At 44.5% G+C, this 24,364-nt stretch overlaps 1 protein-coding gene and 1 non-coding gene across 3 annotated transcripts in view; one reads left to right on the forward strand and one right to left on the reverse strand.

Annotated features, from left to right (window-relative positions):
• The window catches only part of LOC139054215 (uncharacterized), a 91,394-nt gene that overhangs the window by 49,174 nt on the left and 17,856 nt on the right, over nt 1-24,364 (forward strand). For both annotated transcript variants that reach the window (XM_070530894.1, XM_070530895.1), the window contains exon 7: nt 11,214-11,345. In XM_070530894.1, coding sequence (XP_070386995.1) covers nt 11,214-11,345 — 132 coding nt within the window. The remainder of the gene's footprint in view (nt 1-11,213; nt 11,346-24,364) is intronic.
• TRNAS-AGA (transfer RNA serine (anticodon AGA)) lies at nt 20,823-20,897 on the reverse strand. The gene has a single exon. It is a non-coding gene; the product is annotated as a tRNA-Ser (tRNA).

Here is a 24,364-nt window from a genome sequence, read left to right on the forward strand (position 1 = left end):
TAGTAAATATTCGAATCGCGAATAAAATTATTCGAACATTCACTATTCAATTCGATTTGGTGATACTATTCGAGTATTCGCACACCCCTACTTGTTTGCCATTCCTGAAAAGAATTTTAGTAAGGTAGCTTAGCTGACTGCTTTGTCAATACATCATGGTATGGTATGGTATGATGAACTTTATTAATGTCCTGAAGATGAACCCTTAGGTTGATGCAGGCGGCTCCCACGTCGGGACAGTAAAGTTTAACTTTACAGCCGTATCGTGGGCCTTCTGGGCGGTCTGTACTTGATCGAAAAGAACTCCACTGTGTAGGACTCGCCGCCACCAGTCTCTCTCCTTGTCACCGTCTGTAAGACACAGGACACTGCCAAAGCATGTGATCCTGAGTAATGATGCTATTACACTACTCACAATCGATTGGTACGTCTCTTTCTGGATATAGCTTGTTAATAAAGTTTGGACAGAGTCACCGCTTGAGCTCTATTGAGCCTAGCGTGTCGCACTGGGAATTCCCTTCTGTTCATGTAGTAATGCTTCGTGATTTCATTATATGTTAATAATTGGTCCCTGTTCTCCTCCTGTATATTATTAAGGTCCTGGTCGCTTAGTGCACGGATAGTAAGTCATCGTGCAGCTGCGTTAGCCATCTCGTTTAAATTCTTCCGAGATGGATCGACAGACCCCATGTGCGCAGGAAACCAGCGGATTTCTATCCCTTGGCTGTCCAACTCACCGATCAGCTGGGCAGCCCTTTTGGTTACATCGCCATTGGTAAAGTGTCTAATAGCCCTCTTAGAGTCACTGTAAAACCTTGTCCACTTATTATTCCTTAAAGCCAATGCTATCGCTACTTGTTCCGCGACTGTCGTGTCTTTAGTCATGATTGTAATAGCATCCTGAGTGAGACCATCTGCATCTGCTACTACTGCCGTAAGGGCTTTCTTTCCTCTGACCCATGCAGCATCTACAAAAGCCGCATCTTCTCTGTCGTGTTCTATCTCTTGCAGGAGAGCTTTGGCGCTTGCCTTTCATCTTTCCAGGTTGTGCACCGGGTGCATATTTCTGGGGAAAGGAATCGTCTTGACTATCTCTCTTATGCTATCTTTTAGTTCTACTGTGCCTTCATTTGAAATTTTGGATTTGGTTGGGCACCACCTTAACTCTTCTAGTATTGCTTTACCGGACCTTGTTCCAGAGAGCCTTTCTCTGTGGGCAATTTGCTGAGCTTCAATTATCTCGGCAATTGTGTTGTGGAGCCCCAGTTTCACTAATTTATTATCTGGCGTGTTAATCGATAACCCCACTGTTGTTTTGACTAGAGTTTTAATTAATCTGTTCAACTTGTTTATCTCTGTCTGTGTCGAACTGAGCATCCCAACTACATATGAGAAGTGACACAATGCGGAAGCGTGGACCAGTCTCATTACGCTCTCCTCTCCCAACCTTCTGTGTCTGTTAGTAATTCTCCTTAGCACTTTTATTACCTCCCCAGTCTTGCTTGTGATGTGTTGTATTGTTCTTCCGTTTGCCCCATTAGCCTCCAGAAATAACCCTAAGACTCTAATGGATTCTACTTGCTTAATAGATTCGCTTGCCTTCGTGGTTAGTACTAACCTGGGTTCCTCCTCGGGAACATATCCCCTTGGTTTTCTACCTCTTCTCCTGTTATTGAGTACAAGGAGTTCAGACTTATGAGCAGAGCATTTGAGTCTCATGTCTTCTAAAATAGACTCTACCACATAAATGCTCTTCTGAAGTCTGCTTTCCGCATGTCCCATATTTGCTTTAGCGGTCCATATAGTCACATCGTCTGCATAAATGGTAAAGGGAATGCCCTCTATCCCTTTTAATCTCTTTGCCACTTTTGACATGGCCAGGTTGAAAAGCATAGGTGACAAGGCCCTTGTGGCGTCCCTCTGTCACCGAGATCCGTCTTCTTTGATTTAATATCCCCAAATCTAAGGTGAGCTGAACGATTTCCAAGAAAAGTTTTGAGCACTTCATAGAGTTTTCTGCCCAATCCCAGTTCGGAAATCACTTCAAGTATTGCTCTATGCTTAATTCTGTCAAAAGCTTTTTCGACATCCAACCCCAAGAGAGCTCGAGTGTTTTTTGGTTTAGCTAATAGCAGTTGATGTTTGATTAACAACATGGCATCTTGTGTGGACAAGCCTGATCTGAAATCAATCAGATTATACGGTAGGATGTCATTGTCCTCCACATATTTCGTTAACCTGTTCAATATGACATGCTCCGTTGTCTTCCCTAGACGTGATGTTAACGAAATTGGCCTGAGATTATCCAAGTTGAGTTGTTTGCCCGGCTTTGGTATTAAGATAGTACTGGCTGTCCTCCATTCTTCTGGATATACCCCATCTTTCCATATTTCATTAATGTATGTGGTCGGATATTTTATTGATTCGTCGTCCAAATTCTTAAGCAGTCTGTTAGAGATGCCATCTGGGCCAGCTGCTGACCTTCTATTCAGATCATACAGTGCTGTGCGTACCTCAGTTTCGGTGAATTCCTGATCCATATATTTGCATTCTACCCCTAAGTAATCGGGATAACTCACATCCTGATCCTCTTTCCTGAGAGGCAAGTATTTAGTTTCCAATCGCTCCATTATGCTCTCTGCGCTTGCAGTCTGACTTTTCTGGGGCACCAGTTTCGCCACTGCCATACGTCTATTCGATTTAGTGCCTTTTTCGTTGAGTAGATGCCTGAGCAGACTCCAATTGCCTCCATGTTTTATCCTTCCATCTACACATTTACCTACCTCATCCCATTTTTGTTTCTGCAAATATTGTGCATGCTCCTTTATATTCCTATTGAGCTGAGCAGTTCGTTTCCTAAGTCTTCTGTTTAAGCGTTGTCATTTCCATCTTTGTAAAATCAATTACTTGGCTTCTATCAAATGTGCCAATCTACTGTCAATTTGTTCGACCTCTTCCTCTGTCTCTATAGCCTTAGTTGCTACATTCAAGTCATCCCTAAGCTGAGCCACCACCCACTCTTGTAGTCTGATGCGCCCCTTTCTATCTGTGTCTGCTCTGTCTTTTCTGATTCTTCTAAAGTGATCCCAGTCTATATAAGTGAAATGCTTTACCTCCACCCCTGTCGTTTCCACCATTGTGTGTAGTATATAATGGTCGCTTCCTAGGTCCACACCAGAGTTTATTCAGTCTGCCCTTGGTAAGTTATAAGTGAAGGATAAGTCTGGGGTAATGTCCCTACACGTGGAACTGCCACACCTGGTAGGATAGGCTGTGTCCGTGATAAGAGAAAGGCCTAAATCTGTGGTGAGATGCCAGATTCCTTCCCCTTTCTTACTACTCCAGCGGTAACCCCTAAATTGGTTTGGGGCGTTGAAGTCCCCTCCTATTATGGGGGGCGCAGTTTTGGCTACCCTCATGGCCTTATTAAAAATTGCTCTGAGGCTCTGTCTCATCTCTCTGGGACTGCTATATATGTTGAGGCAGAACAAGCTTTGCACTTTACCTCTGTGCCTTTTTAGGACCATTTCTATCAATATGTATTCAATTTTACTCGCCCCTAATTTTAGATCGTGCTTTATGTATGGAATTTTCTTGTCAATTAGGGTGGCAGTTCCTCTGCCCAGTTCTTTGCCTTTGCAGACCGAGTTGAAGCCAGACAGCCTGATCTCCTACGCTGGAGTTTCCTGCAGCATTATTAATTTCGGCTTATTTTCAACCGTTTTGATTATCTGTACTAGCGACACTCTTTTTTGCTAAATCCTCTGCAGTTCCACTGCCACACACTAAGTCTCTTTCTGTTATACATTATTATTGTCGTTGCCCCCTGACTTGCTACCCCCATTCACTGTTCTCATGACTGTACCATCTACCTCTCCTGGGAGTGTTCTAGCGCTTTCGGCTTCCGAGGGCATATGTTCTTCATCCTCTCCTTGGGCCTCTAGCTTTTTCAGCCTTTTCTCGGCTATTAACTTCCACTTCCATGTTTTATCCACCTTAAGGTTAACGCTGTCTACCATTTCCTTTAGGTTTCTAATCGCATTCCTAATCTCCTCCGGAACCGAGCACATTGATTCTACCTTCGGAACTACAGCTCTCTTTTTGGGCGCCGGTGTGTCTTCTTCCTGGCTGTTACTTCTACTCACCGGCTTAGCTATTGCCACACTGCCGCTTTCTGTCCTCAACCCTTTCTTCATTTCCTGCATCTGCTTCTTAAGTTCTTCATTTGCTTTCTTTAGTGATAAAACCTCTCTGATCAGCTATTCTACTTTGGCATCATTGCCTTGTTCCTGCGAGGTGATTGCACCTGTGACTTTCATAGTACCTTTGACTTTCTCAGCCCAGGTCGCTCCTGGCTCTTTTTTCTTGTTTGTCTTCAGCTCCTGCTCCTCGAAGCGCACCTGTGCCTCCCAAGACCTGAAACGATTTCTTCCCCTCGATGTTGAGCGCTGTCTTGATCTTGATGTGCTTCTTGAGCGTGAGCGCCGTCCGACGCCTGGAGGGGCTTCATTTGTCGGTTGGGTCGATTCCATCTCGGTCTCCACTTTGGACCATTGTCTTCTTCTTACTCCTACTACATATGGTATTTGGTACTGCTGCTTGCAAGCCTTGTCACCTGTGGGGTGATCTTCACCGCAAAACTTGCATTTGGGAGAGCAGATACAGATACTCCCCTGGGTCTTGCATACCACATCCCCTGCACTGCACAACATCTGGTGTGGGACAGACGTCTGATCTGTGTCCAATTCTTCCACATGCGTAACATACGTCAAATTGCTTCCTGTACAGAGAGCACCTCACGAGGGTTGACCCATATTTGATGAAGTTGGGCACTCTGAATCCCTCGAAAAGCACAATAACCGAGCCCGTAGCTTTGATACGTTGTGCAGCCAACGCCATTGGGTTGTATTCATGCACAATCTTTTTCATGATCACACTTTGCCTGTCGTTGAGGTTCACTCTTCTAATAACCCCCTTGCACGTAGAGTGAGAGGCTGTTTCATAAGCGCTCACTTCATATTCTGCCTCCACGATCATAATGGACTTGATTCTCACATACCTTTCGGCATGATAGGAGTCCGGTGTACTAACCACCACAATATTCTGTGTGAAGTTGGGGCAGACGATGTCTTCCTTCACTTGGTCTGCTGCAAGTCCGGCTGCCTCGGAGATCGCTTCTCCAGTAGCTGTGCTGACCTTGTTCAGGTTGAGGCCTCCCTGAGGCCTAACGATGATTTTCCTGTGCTCCTCCAGCAGTTGCGGCATCCTTGACGCCTTCACAATCCGACGCTTGAGCTTGTCGGCCCCGGCAGCACCTTTGTTGGCGATCTCCTTTCCTTGTGATTCTTGGATCAAATTGGCGGCTCCACCAGCTCCCCAGGCCTTTTTTGCAGATCACGATCTTCGGTTGGTGACCACCTGCCGACCCATTCTTTCCTTGCCACCTTCCGTCTCCGAGGAGAGTTCGTTGTCGATACGTATATCGGCCATGCCGGCTTGGCAGGCTCGCTAGGCCTACGTGGCGTTAGGCCCAGTGTGGCGCCCACATGTGATGCACAGAAAAGAGGCGATAGAAGTCCAAAATATGCTGGCCTACCTTGTCCAAAGGTATCCACCGATTCGCGTTAACCTCATGAATCCGATGTTGAGCTTCCATGCGTGGTCCTGCCAAAATTGCCTGCAGAATCATTCAAAAAGACGGAACCAATGCAGGGCACGTCTGCACTCTTCTGCTTCTTCTTCTTCCCTCCAATACATCATGGTGTAAGAAAAATAATTTAGGTGTTCACACTGCCTAAAGATGTGATCAGATATTGTTTGCCGTTACTCGTGTGTTCCTTCAAACAATGACAGATGGCACCACGAGGAGAGGTCCCACCAAGCCGCGATGCTCTACTGCTACTGCAGGGGCTCTGGAAACACCTGATGCCGTGGCTTGTTATGCACATGTTTAAAGGGACACTAAATGCAAGTACTAGTCGACACGGACTTTTAGAATGCCATTTCAGGAACCTTGCAGCACTTGTTTGTGGCAAAAAAGGACTTGTAACCCTGTCAAGCAAGCAAGTTTAGTGCACTTACGAAGAGTGTACTTCAGTATCTTGAATGACACTTAAGGCTATGCGGTGCTAAATGGGAAAACAGACTGCACTCGCAGTAAAAAAAAATTGGCGACAGACTATAATCGCGTTTTTTGAAGATGTAGATTAAAGTAAAAAAAGCTTCTAAAAAGTAATTACTTTAGTTGTATTATAAATAAAAAACAATCTTAATCTATATTTACTCAACAAAAAAACAAAATAATTTTTTGCTAGTCAATGCCAGCCAAGACGAGTGCCTAGCCAATCCAGAACAAGATGGTGGTGCGTGACGAGGTGGCGTTTGATCCTGCTAGAACAGAATATCAGCGAGTTCTGTTCTGATTATTTTGTTAAAAGCTCTTCAACAGCTAAAATTAATTTCTGTTCCCTTTTTATGCATTGCATTTTGTATTGTTGAAGCCGCTGGTGGTGAGGCTACGCACTCGACCAGCAAAGTGCATTCTGTGAACGCACTCTGACCGGAGTGCACTCTTTTACGAGTACACTCTGCTTGCAACGCTTGGATTTGGGAAAGTGCACTTGAAACCGAGTGGCTCTCTCCGTAAGTGTACTTGCCTGCTTGACAGTGATATTAGTTTACGACACAATTTCATCTGGAGGGTCTGCACGTACTCTATTGCAGTTCGAATTTCCCGACCCGAGCATTGAGTGGGGACATTGCGTATGCCATCATCGTCCTTTATTGCCGTCGGTAAATAAAATGGCGCCCAACAGATGGCACTACGGGTTTCTGTGCAAAATGCAAACACGCAGCCATGGAGATACTGAGCCAAGACAGAGAGTTGGATTTGCTGCTGCAGCTGCTCTTGGAAAAGTGGCATGGACCGTTGAAAAATCCCACGTAATCACATGGATGTCGAATTCTCTGCTACTTGCAGTTTGTGTGAGTTTTGTGAGCCAGCAAAACTAGTGCAGTGCTATGCAGTAACGAAACTGCTTAAACGCGAAAGCGTGGGTGGCGCAGAGTTGAGAAAACAAAACCTTTTCACCAACCGCGTCCTTCTCAAGGATAATGTCACTGAGTTATTTTTTCTAAAAATAAATTAGAACTGGACAAGTAGCATTTTCTTTTGTCTTGTAATGCAATACAGTTATCTTTTTATTACGAGTGGTTGAGTACTAGTGACAGAATTATGTATAATGAGGAGTACCTTTGTCATCAGGCTAGTACTTAAATGTCCCAGGTGAGTCTCTAATCGTGTCCTGCATTCACCACAATTTCTCAATTACTAAAGCTCTGTTTGCAAAAATATTGACGCCTGAGATGTTCTCAAGCTCCGATCTATCACTTTAGCCTGACTTAATGTTTGCCTGTAGTGTTCCTTTATGTGTGGCAAGTGAGAAGTACTTCAGCTGTAATTAACACCAGATCGTCTCACTTTAGTTTGTTTTCTGTTTACTGGGACTGAGTTTTAGAAGTGCAATAACCCTCATTTTAATGAAAACGGTTTATTTGAAGTTTTTCATGGTCCCAGCTGCAGTGCGTGCATTTCATACGGAATTATTTTAAGCACAGTGGTACCGGACTTCGGTAATATGAAGTGTGAAGAAAGAAATCTGCATGGGACTGCTCAGTGCAGCGTATATAATGACACTGGAGTATATAATCAAACTGGAGAAGCAAATAGTGCTACAAAGGTAATTCTGTGACATGGCAGTATTCCTTCGGGCTAGCTGTATCATGTGATTATACAATTAAATGTCGATATATAACAGTAAAAGTACAAAATTTTTAATGTCAGAAAAGTTTGCTTCAGTACATCAAAATTTTATTTTGTTGAAATTAAACTTTTTAGCTAGTAGGTACAGGCACTGATGAATTTTTCTTACACAAAAGGCCGCAAAGTGTTCCAAATTATCGGGCAATCGGACGAAGCAAATTTTAATAAAGAAGATCATTATGCTGAATTTGAGAGTCAGTGACGGAAGATAGTTTCATATTGTTAGGCAATATCTTCACATTGGTGGTCCAAAGCGAAGCCAGCTACTCTTTCATGTCCACTCTGCCCCTGCAGTTGATAGTGTTGCCTGCAGTGGGATGACACTATCATGCAAAGTGCCGACAGTGGGGAGGAAATTTTTCGTCTCCCTCTTGCTTCAACGTGTCTTTGAAACTTCGAGATTATGCAACCTCCAGTACTAAATGCGCGGGAAGATAGCGTACATGATGCCATGCCATCTTGGCAAGCCCACTCTTAAGCACACGCAGCAGATTACCTCTAAAACATGGCGCATGACTTGTGCATGCGTTGAGCCAGCTGACAGCCATGTGCAGCCATAGCCACGCTAGAAAAGGAGACATGTGCCAACCTGCCCGCTCTCGCACTTGTCCCTGAGCTCACTCCCCTCCCCCCTTTGTTACATTTAGGATAAATTGTATTCAACTGACAAAGTACGCTCTCTGGTATCATCAGAACTTCACCACTGTTGAGTGCTGCTTTGTTTCATAAACATTCTATGAGCTCCTATGCTGTTGGAATGTGTATCCTGTGTTACTATGGCTCTTTTAGAGCCTCCCTGCTTTTAAAGAAATACCACTTATAACAAAGTATTTTTCTTGACTCCATGACCCTGTTAAACAAGTATTTGCTCTAGTTTTGTGTCCAATGTACTTACGGCCATTACATCATTTTTTTTATTATTTTATTAACAGAATTTTTAAAAATTCCCTGTGGCATGTAGCACAATTCTACTTCTTGAGCTAGATTACGCTCAGTTAGCAGACATTATTTGCACGAAAAACAAAACTGAGTATCTGACTAATTAACAGTTTTGCTTGCGACCACGTCATAACGAAGTCGCATCAGAAATGAAAATGGTTTCGTTATATTTGATATTCATTATAAGCATACACACAAATATCAGCGAGAAAAAAATCATGATCAGGTCTGTGCAAAAGAAACGTTAAACGGGGAGCCTCCGGCAGGTCAGCAACGAATCTCCCAAGAATTTTGGTGACTCATTTACATCTTGCCATGATGATACGAGGCACAGGAACAACAGTAAATTACACACACATGCTCTGTACTGCCGCAAATGCGGAACTGTGGAATCAGTGTTATCGTGCGCTATTGGCAGGTTGGCTTGCCGACTGCGGTCCAACTAAGCATAGCTGTTGGCTAAAATGTGCTGCAGCAGACAGACTTTTCAGATACAAAGGAGACCGCACGTGGATCCGCATTTTGCTACTATGGCCATTGTCTGACCTCGTGTGCCTGTGCTTCTGATCCCACACTTGATTGCCAATAAGGTCTATGAGTGTGAACCTATTGATGGCGAGCTTCCCGCAACAGCTTGCCACCAGCCACTCCACTGGCCGCACTGCTTAGGTCACTAGGCTTAACCAGCGCTGCTTCGTGAGAAGTTGGCAGCCAAAGTTGCGATTTTGTGCCAGTCAACATGGCGGCAACATGGTTCATGGCCACCTTGTTTGCAGTGTTCCACATGCAGTTCATGCCCGAAACACTGTGTGGTATCTAAAATTTTGATTATTCTCATTATATGCAGGTGCTAGGGATATGCAGCAGTGCAGCAGTTCGAAAAATCAAGCATCTCAAAATCTTTCAGCAGCTGTATTTGACATGTTTGCTACCAGAATATATATTTTGAGGCATGTGAAAACAAAAATTTCCTCGCTATAACCGATAGTATGTTGGATAAGGGACCTCCCATGTGAGCACATCATCAAGAAACATGCTTGCTGCTTTGGTCATCATCTGCAATATCTTTCAGCCGATGCACTGTAGTCTGAAGTCTATATCCCACTTTTTTTGTTTCATTATAGCAGGAGAATACTTCATTGTATTAAAGAATGACCAACCAAATTTTATATTTACTTTGTTATATTCGATAATTGGTTATATCCGTGTTTGTTGTACTGAGGTTGAACTTGATTGCTTTACGGCACATATTGCAATTTACAAATTGTAGCCGGTGACTTCAAAAGTCATATCCACTTGGAAGAAACTGAGGATGGCACCACTTTTGAGATGCGCGTTCCCAAAGTTTCCGATGAAATGCATTGGTGCTCCACTGATTTTTGATCTGCAATGCATAAAAAGGCATTTCGCTAAACAACTAATTGGAACAACACTGCATTTTTACCACAAGTTTGACATTGCTTAGCTCAAAACTGGTACTAGTTTCAAAATTCATTCTACATTTGTGAAATCAGTCTCTTCAATTTGTGTATTGCAATATGTGCGCTAGGTAAAAATTTTTGTTGATTAGTCAGTTTTTATTTATAGTGTAAGTAATGTCTGTTTCTCTGAGAAATCCAGCCCAATGAGTAGATTTGTTCTATATGCCACAGGCAATAAATTAAAGCTTATGTTAATGTGCTATGACACCCGCTATGCACCAATAATGCTAAGTGCAGGGTCAGTGTGCAACTACCTGGAAGGCAAAAGGAGCACCACATAGGTTTGTCGCTGCATGCAATGCACGCCACATATGCCGTGGTATAATTCATACCTACAGGCACCCTGTGCATGCAGTACATATGGGGTAACTACTGGCCACAGCTCAACCAAGAGTTCTAGACAGACATTGTGTGCCATGATGACATGACTCGGTATCATGTTTGTCACACTTTGCTGTGTGGTCCTAAAAACCGGTATAGGTCTATGCACAACAAAATGTATTCAGTCAACTGGCTCAGCATAAACAAAATTCTGAGGGAAAGTGCACTCTACAGGGGTACCACTCTTCTTGGGCCCTGTTCAAGCGTACTACAGAGGCATGATGTCTTTTTTTTTTTCTTATGCTCTTTGTTGTATTCGTGTTCATTCTGCATGTGCTCCTCTCTGGCGTCACCTTCACTGCTGTACCTCCCATCGGAGCACCTCATCAAGAAACATGCTTGCTGCTTTGTTTGTCTACAGGATCTTTCAGCAGATGCACTGTAGTCTGTATACAGTATCATAAGATGGCATTGTAAGCAGTATGCATTACATTCATACCCATAGGAGGGAAAATGGCACTTACAAAAAGCTGTGTTGTACATAGTTATGCACTAAGGTGGTTATAAGTAGCCTGACTGTATTTCCCCTATTTTTCATGTTTTGTCCATGAAAGTGTGAGATCTCATGTCAGGTTTTTTTTTTTTTTCAGTGCTTTTGGAGTAGACCCTTTTATGTGGAGCAGCTTGGGGCAGTTTGATCAACGGGCACTCTGCTCCGGCTTGCCGTCTAGTCAGAGTGACTGCATGTCTGGTGGCTTCTGGTCATCTGGTGAAAGGCAAGGGTATGTTGAAAGTCACCTTGGAAGTAGCAGTTTGTTATGTCTTTTTGGCTGTATTTATGTTCTGACCTGTGAATGCACATTCGTTCAGTGGATACATCAGTGCAGTAGTTGGCTTAACTAATGCTGGAGTAATTATGCGAAAGCATCAAATGGCCCATTGAACGAAAAAGCCAGCGTCTGTAGCAATGAAACGGCACCTGAATTCTCATTGGCTGTGATGCCATGCCAAAAGCACGCCTCAGCAGAGCAGAGCAGGCAAATCGAAACACCATGCTGCTGCTGTAGCACGTCAGGTCTTGCGTGAGTGGAGAGGGAATCGTCGCAACACTAGTCAGCAGCACACCGTGATGAAGCAGATATAGCAATGTGACGCCATGAGGCGAGACTTATCGTTGATGAGGCAGTCGCGTGACGCATGCGCATGTGCAGGTGCCGTCGTCTCTCTCTCTGAAGCCAGCGTGCAGTTCGTATATCTCTCTCAACCCCACTAGGTTTAGCTGCGGCTCGTGCCTGCCAGTCTTAATCGCTGCTGCTGCATTCTCAGTCTCTCGTCACACAGGCTGTTGATGGCAGGCGGCGTTGGCACTGCAGGCTGCTGTTAGTTGCTAGCTCGGGCAGCGTGTACCGCTATCATACATGATTCACAGTGCAAAACTCGAAGGACCGCTCAGCAGCGTTCAATTGGACATTAATGTTTTTGCATTCACAATTCGTAAGAAGTGCTTAGGTGTTCTTGAATTTTTCATTATGCTGTTCTGTATGCATCAAGGCTTTGCGTTCAGAAAGTATATCAGTACCATACTGCACATTCAGTCATTGTCATATTCGTGGCTGTGGGAAGTCCACGAAGGAGAAAGTTGTGCAGACGTTGGTTGAGTGTACTAGAATGTGGTCAAGTGGGCAGAACGACGCTGTCCCTCCGAGGCGCCACGTTATGAAGAATGGGCTGAGGGCACTGCAAGTGAACTGTATTGAGGCTGCGACGTACTCTGCATTGTGTTCAACGTGATTTCAGTGTGGGCACCGAGACTGATTGCGCTTGCATGCTCTTATTGTGGTGTCTTATTTCAAGAGCATAATAATGCTGTCACCCTTTGCCACATACACCATGTTTCCCACGTAACTTGTGTCAAAATTTGAAAATTGCACTTGCATTTAAAAATGTGCAATTGCCATAAAGCTGGACAGAACCAAGGTAATGATTGTCGTCGCTTGGAGCAAGTCAGATATTTTTTTTATGTTGCCTAATTACATAGTCATTATTAATTAATCAACTTCTCCAGAACAAAACTGTGAATGAAAATTGTAGACCATCCTGAAAAATTCCCTATCCAGCTTTCTGTTATTCAATAAGTGCTGCATAAAATTTTTTTACAAGCCTGAAAGAAAGCCTACAAAACACAAGAAAGTGCCACATGGACATGTCTGAGATGTACAGAACTGCAGTCGCAACCACTTATAACAGAATTTAAGTGCCAAGAAAATCCTGTAGTTATAAGCAATAATATTTATAATGGGGTTGCACGAAAAAAGCAGAGGGGACAAACATTCAAGCATTTTATTTAGACTGAAAAAAGCAGTGTCGAACCCACTTATAGCATTACCAGTTTTAACAATACAGTCGGCTTCCATTAATTCGACCTTGATGGGACCGACAAAATAGACTGATGGCGAGTCATATTAAACAAGATGCAGGAAAAACTCCAAAACACACCGCCTATTCATTTAGCAGTATTTACCCGATTCAAACGAAACTTGAAAAATTGGTCTATGTTATGCAATAATTCATTTCATTCTTTTTTTTTTCTTATCATTTGTCACGTCCAGTGTCAAAGTGATAACAATTGTGCGATGGCATTGGAGCCTTTAATGAACCATGAAAAGTGTCAGAATTGAAAGGGATTTTTGGAAAATCTTGCTCCTATCTAGCTAAACAGGCATTTCTAAAGTTTAGCCTTGCAAAGAAAAGAGTATTAAACGTGTAGCTTGCCACCCCCCCCCCCTTTTTTTTTCATATTATTGGCATTTTCCAAGTCGCTGTCCCAAAATGTTGCTTTGAAACGCTGCAGAGTTCTTAGGGTTCTCGATATGTGTTTACAGAGTAGTTCAACGACTGCTAAATTGTTTTTTAAATGCAAAACTACATGTTTGCAGTTTGTGTGCAACAGTCACTCATATCTAGATGCATGTATGCGCCGCGGCACCAGAAGAAATTCTTTGGTGTGCTTTTGTACGCAGTCAACTGCAAGAAGACGTTGTAGATGGCAGATTTGTTAATATCATAGAGAGAAAATGTGATGAGACAGTCTGATCGGGTGCTTTGTTTGCTGACCATCGTACGGTGCCGGAAGAACAGTACACTCTAACAGCCTACGCCTGTGTTCTGGCTTATCGCTTTCAGCTGTCAAAACCGTATCGTCACACGCTGTCACAGATCAAGCAATTTCTTTTGCCATCCAGCGGTTCTTGCTATGAGCAGCTCCTATTTAAAAGGGTTTGAACTAATTTGCATTTTCACAAGTGCCAGGTTTGAATATTTTATGTACTGAGCATATAACATTCCGTGTGTCTCTTTTAGCTCTCCGAATTCTGCGAGTTCTGTTTTGGGCAGGCGAACTAATGCTATATTCGGAAGTCTGGTGTCAAGTAAATTTGTCATGTCCAAAGCCATCGTAATTAGACATGTAGCCCGCTCTCAAAGATTGTACAGTGTCGCTTGATGTTTCACAAGCTCACTAACTCCATCACAAGCATTTGTGCCATTGCTGGTAGCTGAAAACAACCATTGAGTTGACACCAAACTTTTAGCTTTATTTAAGAGAGTTGGAATGTGTTCTTTAAAAGGCTTACTGTGCCATCACTGACACAAGTAAACATAGAGAGGCACCATTCCTCTGGCTATTCATGCGCCTGCTTCATCAGGGAGCATGCATGCACTGAGTCATGACAGGTATCACCACTGATAATGGCACATCATTGAGCTTTTGTAGTGCTAACAGTGCAAGTGAAAACTTTTTTTTCCAGTGGTATGACCGGATTTTCAGGTAGCACTACCGTCCAGTTCTCCGCAAAATGAAAATGGAGCACTACATTGCCTATCTGCAGCAATAGTCCTGCTTTACTTAGTGCCTTGCGTTATACACCTTATAAACTCGTGAGGAACCCATTATTTTAGGTACCCGTGAAGGGTGCTCTACAAAAGCAGTCACCATCACTTCTATTCTGATTACCTCTCTTCGGAATGTTTGGGTCCATTACACTGGGAGGAAGCAACGGCTGTCTTTTCAAAAGAAAGGACGAGCTGTGGAAGGTGCCACGAGAGCCTTGAGCCACACGACATTGTGGCAGACTGAGGCACTGGGGTGGGGTATATTGGTGGGTGGCCATCGGGGAAGGTGGCTGAGGCTAGCCACAAACAACTAATTGCCGCTACAGAAATAGACCAATGGCGGAAGGATTTCAAAAGAAAAAAAAATTAATGGGCTCAGAGATTTACACTGATGACGCGTGCCCTGCTTGCGGGGATAGATCAACACTTTCGCACATGCTCTGGGGATGTATCTCTATAGCAAGCCCTGACCTCAGCTCAGCTAGGTGGGAGACGGCCCTCCGCAACCCACTCCTGGCTGAGCAACGTTGGGCTGTCCAGCAGGCCCACGATGCGGCTGGCAGGCTAGGCCTGTCGGTCCCGACGTGGGGGCGGCCCGCGACGTGCTAATACGCGTTCTGCAAGACTGTAAAATAAAAGTTACTCAATCAATCAATCAGCTAAAACAGCCCCAAGATATGGCAACAACAGTACACTAAAAACAAAAGGGGGGGGGGGGGGCGTGGGAGGACATAATTATTATTAAAAAATAAATACTGGCGTAATTCTTTTATTAATTTTTCAGCTAACCTCTTTCTTCTGTGAATATTTACAATTTGCTTTATTTTATGGAAACCACTACCGTTTGTTAAAATTCTCATGCATGTCGCTGGATTAACGATACCCACCCAAGAAATGTGAAAAGCTGAAACGTTGGTTGAATTTGTTGTCGTATGAACCAAAAAGATAACGAAATGTTGGAAGATGTCTTCTTTTTTTAATATATTCATAGAAAGGGTCATCAAAAAATACTGTTGTCTTTTTTTAAAGTGATTTTCAATGTTTTACTTTTTGTCTCACGGCATGTATATGGATGCCGCTTTGTATAAAATAAATGCTATCTAGGAATATGAATTTTGACCTACTGCGGTCGCTTAGTGGCTTTGGCGTTGCGCTGCTGAGTACGAAGTTGCAGGATCAAATCCCGGCCTCAGTGGCCGTATTTAGATGGGAGCAAAATGAAAAACGCCCATGTACTATGCATTGGGTGCATGTTAAGAAAACCCAGGTGGTTCAAAGTAATCCAGTGTCCCCCACTATGGCATGCCTCGTAATCAGATCATGGTTTTGGCACGTAAAACGCCAAAATTTAATTTTATATGAATTCCGGGTCTCGGTCAGAGAATGGAGATGTCTGCGTTCCTAGCAAGTTTTGTTTTCCTGGCTCTAATAGCTCGTGAGAGAGAAGAATTAAAATTTTTGCAGTGCTGTTCCATTTGTCAAACTTGGGATTTTTCAGTCGAAAACTAAAACACAGTATAAAGAAAATTGTACCTTCTCGAGGCTTTGCAGCAAACATATAAAATAAAAAAAAAACATGTTGAGCCCACACAGAAAACATCCTTTGAGCAATAATTACCCAAATTGACATGATCTCTAATGAAGGCAAAACCGGTGCTTGTCAGCAGCGAAACTGGCTCTGTGTGCAGATAGCAAATATATATTATTTTCATGAAAACTAAAAATGTCAACTGGACATGGTTGTTTGGTCTTCTGTGAATTCATCCTAATACACTCTAGCCTAACCAAAAACAATCCTACATTTTTTCAGAAGGTGCAGAGACCAGCCGCTTTTGTACGGATGATGGATAATACTGAATTTACTCGAATCTAACGCACACTTTTTTACGATAAAATGGGTCCAAAAATTATGTGTGCGTTAGAATCGAGTACGACTCTAAATCTGCGTTAGCGTTACCATATTGCCATCGGCGGTTCAAAGTGGCCACCTCATACACGCTTTAAGCCTAGCTTGCTCCATGGCACGGTGGAAGAAAAGAGGTGACCTGATGGTGGCGCGAGGCACGGCCACTTAGTGTCACTTTTGCGCACACTGCTGTCACGAGGGGCAGCAGCTGTTCTGAGGGCGTACTTTTTCGCTTGCTTTGCTGGCTCTTCTATGGGCGCGCTCGGCAGAGGCGCTTTATTTTTATGTATATATGCCGCTCGCCTGCTTCAGACGGCTCTATTTGGTTGGAAAAATGCTCCTTTATATTTCTGCCGACATTCCAAGCCTTAAGTTGACTCGAGACCGCATGAGTGATTTATTAATTGAGGGCTCTAGCAGCTATCATCTCAGCGTATGGCTGCATTAAACTATAATTTTGATATTTGCGAGAAACATGGGCAATATAATTGCATACCTACTAAAAGTTCCAAAGTGAGCACCGTGTAACATGCATTCGGAGGAGTGCTAGATCACTTGATAAGCCTCCACAGTTGCCAACGTGTACAAGTCGGGCGTTGCTCAATCTGCAAAGTCTCAAGGCACAATTTGAGAGTTGCTATAATCGATTTCTGAATTGGGTCAGGAGTGCAATAGCCAAAGAAAACTGCATTTGCTTTCCTTATTTTTATTGTAAGAGAAGTAATGCCCAGCATTATAAGCAGGTCGTTTATCTTGTTTAAGGAAACAGGTAATTATATACTTGAATGGTTACAAAAAGAAATTCAAAACAGAAAAATTAGAAGCAACGCAGAAACACAACCAGCTTCTTTGTTCTTGTTCTTTCTCTTCAGCAGACGCACGGTTGTAAGCACGTTGCAAGCTTGGGCTGTATCGATGGTATCGACTATCCTGCCAGTGGTTGCTGCTCCGCAGATGTTTGGTTTCGTGTTACTGTGCATTGCTGTATATTTCAAGCCATGTAAAAGTCCAGGAAGATGTGCCTTCATTCGAGTGTAATCACTCAACGGCCGACTGTTTCCACCAAGAGCTTTCACATTTGTACCCTCAGCTGTAGCTCACACAAGCTTCACCAGCTTTCTCAAGTTGCACAACTTGCTGCTGTCAGACCTTTGTTTACTGAACTGTCGCATCCTCATTGCAACATACTAGTTTAAGATATGCACTGCAATATCTATTTTGTGCTCAGTACATGGAAATCTAATGCGATGCTTATCAAGCATTTCATCGATGGTGAGGTTGTAAGCATCAGGCATTTCAGAACGTTTCTGGAAAACTGCTTTGGCTCTCTCCAGCATTTGAAATATGTGAGCAGCCAGGTGCAGCACCTGGCCTCGTGTCTTGAGATTTACCAGAGCAGCCTCTGAGCGTGCGTCGTCTGCTCAAGCTGACGACGTGTCTCTCTAGTGTCGGAAATGATGGTATTTTGACAGTAAGTGGCATAAAACCTTCTACCTGCTCAAAATTAGGCGTTTAAATAACGAAAAAGGGCATATCTTTAGGTATGGGTGTTTCAATGCTGACTGAGGTCATAAATTATCCATGCTTGTGCCGCTGCTCCGTAGAAGTGCCAGCAGAATTCGCGGAGAGCAAGGCCCCTGGAACACTTGCTGTCCCTAGCGGTGCCAGTTACTTCCAATCAGACGAAGTGGCCGCTCTCTCACTCCAGTGCGGGCACGCCATCGGAGCACCTCTCTTCTTCCACCATGCTCCATGGTTTGCTCTATCAGCATGGAAGTGCCGAAAGTTCACCACGATGCCGCAGTTAAAAGGAAAGTGATCACGTGTGCGGAGACGGACGAAAATTGGGCCGCATCACGGCTGTTCGGAGTTCCCGAAACTTGCCTGTGGGACTGGTGCAGGAGAGGCGTTCTACTCTGGCAGCTGCTGCGTACAGCGCGGATGCACGGCCCCTATCTTGAAAGCAATCTGCGATGGAGACCGAGTCTACGCGTCTAGGCACACCACACCGTATTCTCGTTGCTTAGTTTGCGTTGAAGCAAGAGGCCGCACAAAGGTTAATTCTCTCGCTCCTGCTAGCGTCCTACCTCACTTCATCATAATCATCATCATCAGCCTGTTTTATGTCCACTGCAGGATGAAGGCCTCTCCTTGTGCGATCTCCGATTACCCCTGTCCTGCACCAACCGATACCAACTAGCGCCCGCAAATTTCCCAATTTCATCGCTCCACCTAGTCTTCTGCCATCCTCGACTGCGCTTCCCTTCTCTTGGCATCCGTTCTGTAACCCTAATGGTCCAACGATTATCTAATCAGCGCATTACATGACCTGCCCAGCTCCATTTCTTTCTCTTGATGTCAATTAGAATATTGTCTATACCCGTTTGCTCTCTGGTCCAAACCACTCTCTTTTTGTCTCTTAACATTATGCCTAGCAATCTTCGTTCCATCACTCTTTGTGCGGTCCTTAACTTGTTCTCAAGCTTCTTTGTCAGTCTCCAAGTCTCTGCCTCGTATGTCAGCACTGGTAAAATGCACTGATTGTACACCTTCCTTTTGAATGATAAGGGTAAGCTTCCAGTCAGGAGCTGACAATGTCTGCCATATGCGATCCAACCCATTTTTATTCTTCTATGAATTTCCTTCTCATGATCAGGGTTCCCTGTGATCAGGTAAACGTACTCCTTCACCGACTCTAGAGGCTGACTGTTGATCCTGAATTCTTATTCCTTTGCCCGACTATTTATCATTATCTTTGTCTTCTGCATATTAATCTTCAACCCCACTCTTACACTATATCTGTTAAGGTCCCCAATAATTTGTTTTAACACGTCTGCATTGTTGCTGAATAGAACACTGTCATCGGCAAACCGAAGGTTGCTGAAATATTCGTCGTTGATCCTTACTCCTAAGCCTTCCCAGTTTAATAGCTTGAATACTTCTTCCAAGCATGCAGTGAATAGCATTGGAGAGATAGTGTCTCCCTGTCTGACTCCTTTCTTTATAGGTATCTTCCTGCTTTTCTTGTGTAGAATTAATGTAGCTGTAGAACCTCTGCAGATATTGTCGAAGGTATTAACGTAAGCGTTCTGTACTCCTTGATTGCGTAATGCCTCTATGACTGCTGGCATCTGTACTGAATCAAATGTCTTTTCGTATTCTATGAAAACCGTATAGAGAAGCTTATTGCACTCTGCAGATTTCTCGATAACCTGATTAATGAAATGGATGTGATCCATTGTAGAGTATCCCTTCCTGAAGCCAGCCTGTTCCCTTGGCGACTAAATTCCAGTGTTGCCCTTATTCTGTTGCAGGTAATTTTGGTAAATATTTTATATAATACTGGGAGTAAGCTAATGGGCCTATAATTTTTCAATTCTTTGTCTCCCTTTTTGTGGACTAGTATAATGTTAGCATTTTTCCAGTTTTCTGGGACCCTTGCAGTTGATAGACACTTTGTATAAAGAGGCGCCAGTTTTCCAAGCAGTATGTCTCCTCCACCTTTGATTAAATCGACTGTTATTCCATCTTCTGCCGCTCTTCCTTGTTTCATGTCTTGCAAGGCCCTTCTGAACTCATCGCTAATTATAGGAGGAGTTTCTGTATCCTGTTCATTACTGTTTCTAATGGAGGCATCCTGACTCCTCTGGGTATTGTACAGGTCAGTATAGAATTCTTCTGCTGCTTTTACTGTATCTTCGAGATTGCTGATGATATTACCCTGCTTATCTTTCAGTGCATATATCTTGGCTTGTCCTATGTCAAGTTTCTTTCTCACTGATTTCAGGCTGCGTCCATTTTTTACAGCTTCTTCAGTCTTTCTCACGTTATAATTTCGAATATCACCTATTTTCACCTTGTTTATCAGTTTTGACAGTTCCGCGGATTCTATCTTATCTCTTGAGTTGGGCACTTTCATTCTTTGTCGTTGCTTTATTAGGTCCTTTGTTACTTGGGAGAGCTTGCCTATTGGTTGGCTTGGTGCCTTGCCTCCTACTTCAATCGCTGTCTCAGTAGCCAGCCTAGTTACGGTTTCATTCATTACCGATATGTCGTCTTCATCTCTCTGTTCTAAGGCTGCATACTTGTTTGCAAGTGCCAACCTGAATTGGTCTGCTTTTACACTTACTGCCTCTAAGCTGACCTGTTTCTTCTTGACCAATTTTACTCTTTTCCTCTTCAAATTGAGGTGAATCCTAGCTCTCACTAACCTATGATCACTGCACTTTACCCTGCCTATCACTTCTACATCCTGCATTATCCTGGGGTCAGCAGAAAGTTTGAAGTAAATTTCATTTCTTGTTTCACCATTAGGGCTTTTCCAGGTCCACTTTCTGTTGCTACGCTTCCGGAAAAAGGTTATTAAAGGGAAAGCAAGACATCCACCCAAACGTAGCTAAGTGCTACAAAGGAAACCCATGTGGATTCCTCGAAAGGAAAGCTTTGCAGCTGAAGAAAAATTCGTCCTAGTCCGGGACTCGAACCCGGGACCACCGCCTTTCTGGGGCAGCCGCTCTACCATCTGAGCTAACCAGGCAGCTAGCAGATGGCAGGCAAAGTCGAATTTATCAACAACTCAGAAGCAAAGGCAAGAGTTTGGCATAATAGTTCTGCAGAAACCCGCAAGGTGGGGAGAAGTAATTATTAAGGGGAAAACGAGACATCCACCCAAACGTAGCTAAATGCTACAAAGGAAATCCATACGGGTTCCTCGAAAGGAAAGCTTCGCAGCTGAAGAAAAATTTGTCCTGGCCCGGGACTCAAACCCGGGACCACCGCCTTTCCAGGGCAGCCGCTCTACCATCTGAGCTAACCAGGCGGCCAGCAGATGGCAGGCGAAGTCATATTTATCAACAACTCAGAAGCAAAGGCAAGAGTTGGCTTCCTGAGGAACACACTGTCACTAGACAGTGTGTTCCTCGGGAAGTTGTTGTACTGCAGTGGTATCTGACTCAGAATCATGACAAGCCACGCCGGCACCATTTGGAGACTAAGCGGCGTCTGTGTAAAGTTGAATTGCCCCATCTTGGGCTAGCTCGCATGACGTCTTCGCGTGGCATTTTGCGGCAGCTTTACGCCTTTGTAGATTAGCAGAACTCATGTTTTTTGGTAGTGGCATACCATCTATAAGATCGATAAGTTCCCATGGTGGGGCAGGAGATGAGAGCGGCTCTAGATTATCGACATTGTTGCCTCATGTCCGTAGGATCTGACGGCCAGATGCTGCAGGGCGTTGATTCTGCTACAAGCGTGTAGCTCAGCAATAGGGCAGTACGTACTGTGGTAAGCCAGTAACCAGGCACATCACCTTGTGGTTGATGCACTCAAGCTGAAGGCATTGGGTTGCGTTAAGGCGCATGTAAGGATATGCGTATAGTACTTTTGATGCGACGAGAGCTAGGGCTTTTTGACGGAGCCCAACTTCTGTAATTCCCCACCCATGCGCAGAGACACGACGCATAAGGTGGAAGGCCTGATGGCAACTGAGAACTGTGCCACGAAGCCAGCTTTTGGCTCCTCCATCCTCGTCGATTAGCATGCCGAGTATGCTAATTGTTTGTTTCCGGCAAATGACGGAGTCCCCTAAACGAAGGGAGATAAGGTTGCGTTCGGCCTCCGCTCGTAGCCGCAGTCCATTAATGGCAGCCACGTACTCGGTTTTCTGCAGTGAGGTTTGCATGCCATACTCCTTAATGTTGTTGTGGACAGCGTTGAGGCCTGCCTGCAGGGCTAGTTCTTGCTACCCAGGGGACCCCGAGTTGGTCCACAGGGTTGTATCATCCGTATACACGGCATAATTAAGACCGGGTATCGATGTCAGCATTGGTGGGAGGCCTGACATGGCAATGTTAAAAAGAGCGGGAGATATGACAGTACCTTGAGGGACTCCAATTTCATTATGTTGCCATTCACCGAGCGTATCCCCAACAATCACCACGAATGTTCTGTTCGCAAGAAATGCTTTCACGAAACGATACAGGTTCCCACCTATCCCCACTGCCTGAAGTCGGTGAAGTATGGTAGTGTAGGGCACGGAATCAAACACCCTTTTGACGTCGACTCCAACGACTACCCGGAGCTGTGCACTGCTAGGGTATACGAGAACGTCCCTATGAAGCCTTCTGAGAATATTTTGTGCGCAGAGCCCGCGGCGAAATCCTACTTGCATAGGGGACAGAATGTTATGTTTGTCTTGGTACCATTCAAGTCTGCCTAAAGCCATGTGTTCCATCACCTTACGTTAGACGTTAAGGAAATTGACCTGAGGTCTTGTAATGACCCACTTGGCCGGCTAGATCTTGTAATTGGTATCACCACTGATTTCTTCCAGGCAGGGGTAAGATCACCGTTTATCCAATGTTCATTGATCAGTTTCAACAGGGCCAGCTTATACAATTTGGGAAGGTTCAGAAGCGTTGAATAACGTACTCCATCCGGTCCCGGGGCGCTATTGTGGTTGGAGTCATACAGTGCTGCCTCTAGTTCATCCAACGTGAAGGGGACGTCGTATTCGTGGGATTTGTCTGATGAGGGGTCTGCAGGAAGGGCGCCCACATTTTCAGGTTGGGGAAAAAAGACCTTCTCTGCTTGAATAGCTAGTTCAGCCGGGGAGACGTTCAGTTTCAGAGCTATGCTTTGGGAGAGTGAAATTGGTCGCTTGCGTCCGATGATAGCGCGACATATGCGCAAGGCCTTCGATAAGTTACCTGTGCCATTAAGCGAGTGGCACAGCAGCTGCTAATTTCTGAGAGCGAGTTGCATAGTATACCGCTCAACCTCCTGAGTAATGCGAAAAAGCGCGTGCCTACGATGAGCTGTGCAATCAGATCAATGATGTGCCTTGAGAGCACGGAGCCTACAATTCCACAGGCTCAAAAGATGAGATACGGCTTCGGGGTATAAGATTTAACTGACAGCTTTGTTGTAGCTTTCTTCTTAGCATGGTTAATTTGACTGATGATCTGATCTAAATGGGTGGGATCGTGATCCTCACCGAGAGCTTGCCGGAATTCATCCTATGAGATGTCCTCCTCTGTGCGATGGCGTTGTTGAAGTTGCCGAGATTGTCGCCCTCGAGTTGTCCATGACACCACCACTGGGTAATGGTCGCTGCCCATGAAATCTTCAGCCTGCGTCCATACAATTTCTTGGATATGAGAAACTAGTGTCAGGTCTGGAGAAGTATCTTGCTGGCCTCCGTGTTGGCCAAGGCGAGCGTATAACATTAGTTCGTTGACAATGGTTAATTTGGCTTTGGCAATGTGCTGCCATAGGTGTCTTCCACGAGCATCTGACCGGTGGTAGCCCCAGCATGTGTGCATGGCCTTGAAATCGCCCCCAACTATAACGCGATCCTGTGGGTATATTCTTAAGTAATGTGCCACAAAAGATATATCCACTAGATATGTCGTAGTGCCGAACGACCTGGCATAAACCGAAAACGCCCAGGCTTGTTTGTCACCGTTTAGAGTGAGGCACACTCCCGCTACCTCCTGCGTCTGCGTGCACCATGCGCAAATATCGAGCTATGTGTAGCCCGTGTGTGAGAGGACAAAAACGCATGCCTGTCCATTGGCTACTGCAGGCGTCCTTTGCAATCCTGGCCCAGGACGTCGGTGTTGAATGGAAGGGGTGCAATAAGGTTTGTACCCTATTAGATTAGGGCTATAAGTGCTAGTCTCCTGAAGTAAGATAGCTATTGGAAGTCACCTCTGGAGTTCTGCTCGTTTACGCCAGATTCCTTGGCAGTTCCATTGTAAGAACCAAACAGTAGAATTCGGAGCAAGGATGCCATTAGTTTTCGCACTAGTACCCGCCATTGTTAAACTGGGAAGTCCGCGAAATTGAAGCTGATGAGTGCCCAAGTCCAATCTCTTGCCTTGGAAAAATCTGTGGCGTACCCAAGAGTGGAAGCATGCGCTTGATAACCTCGCTGGTAACTAGTTCAACTATTTGCCTAAGCTGGTCGTCTAAGCGTACGGTGCGTGAGCGGTCAGTAGCAGG

This window comes from Dermacentor albipictus, chromosome 1, assembly GCF_038994185.2.
Source record: "Dermacentor albipictus isolate Rhodes 1998 colony chromosome 1, USDA_Dalb.pri_finalv2, whole genome shotgun sequence".
Lineage (NCBI taxonomy): Eukaryota > Metazoa > Arthropoda > Arachnida > Ixodida > Ixodidae > Dermacentor > Dermacentor albipictus.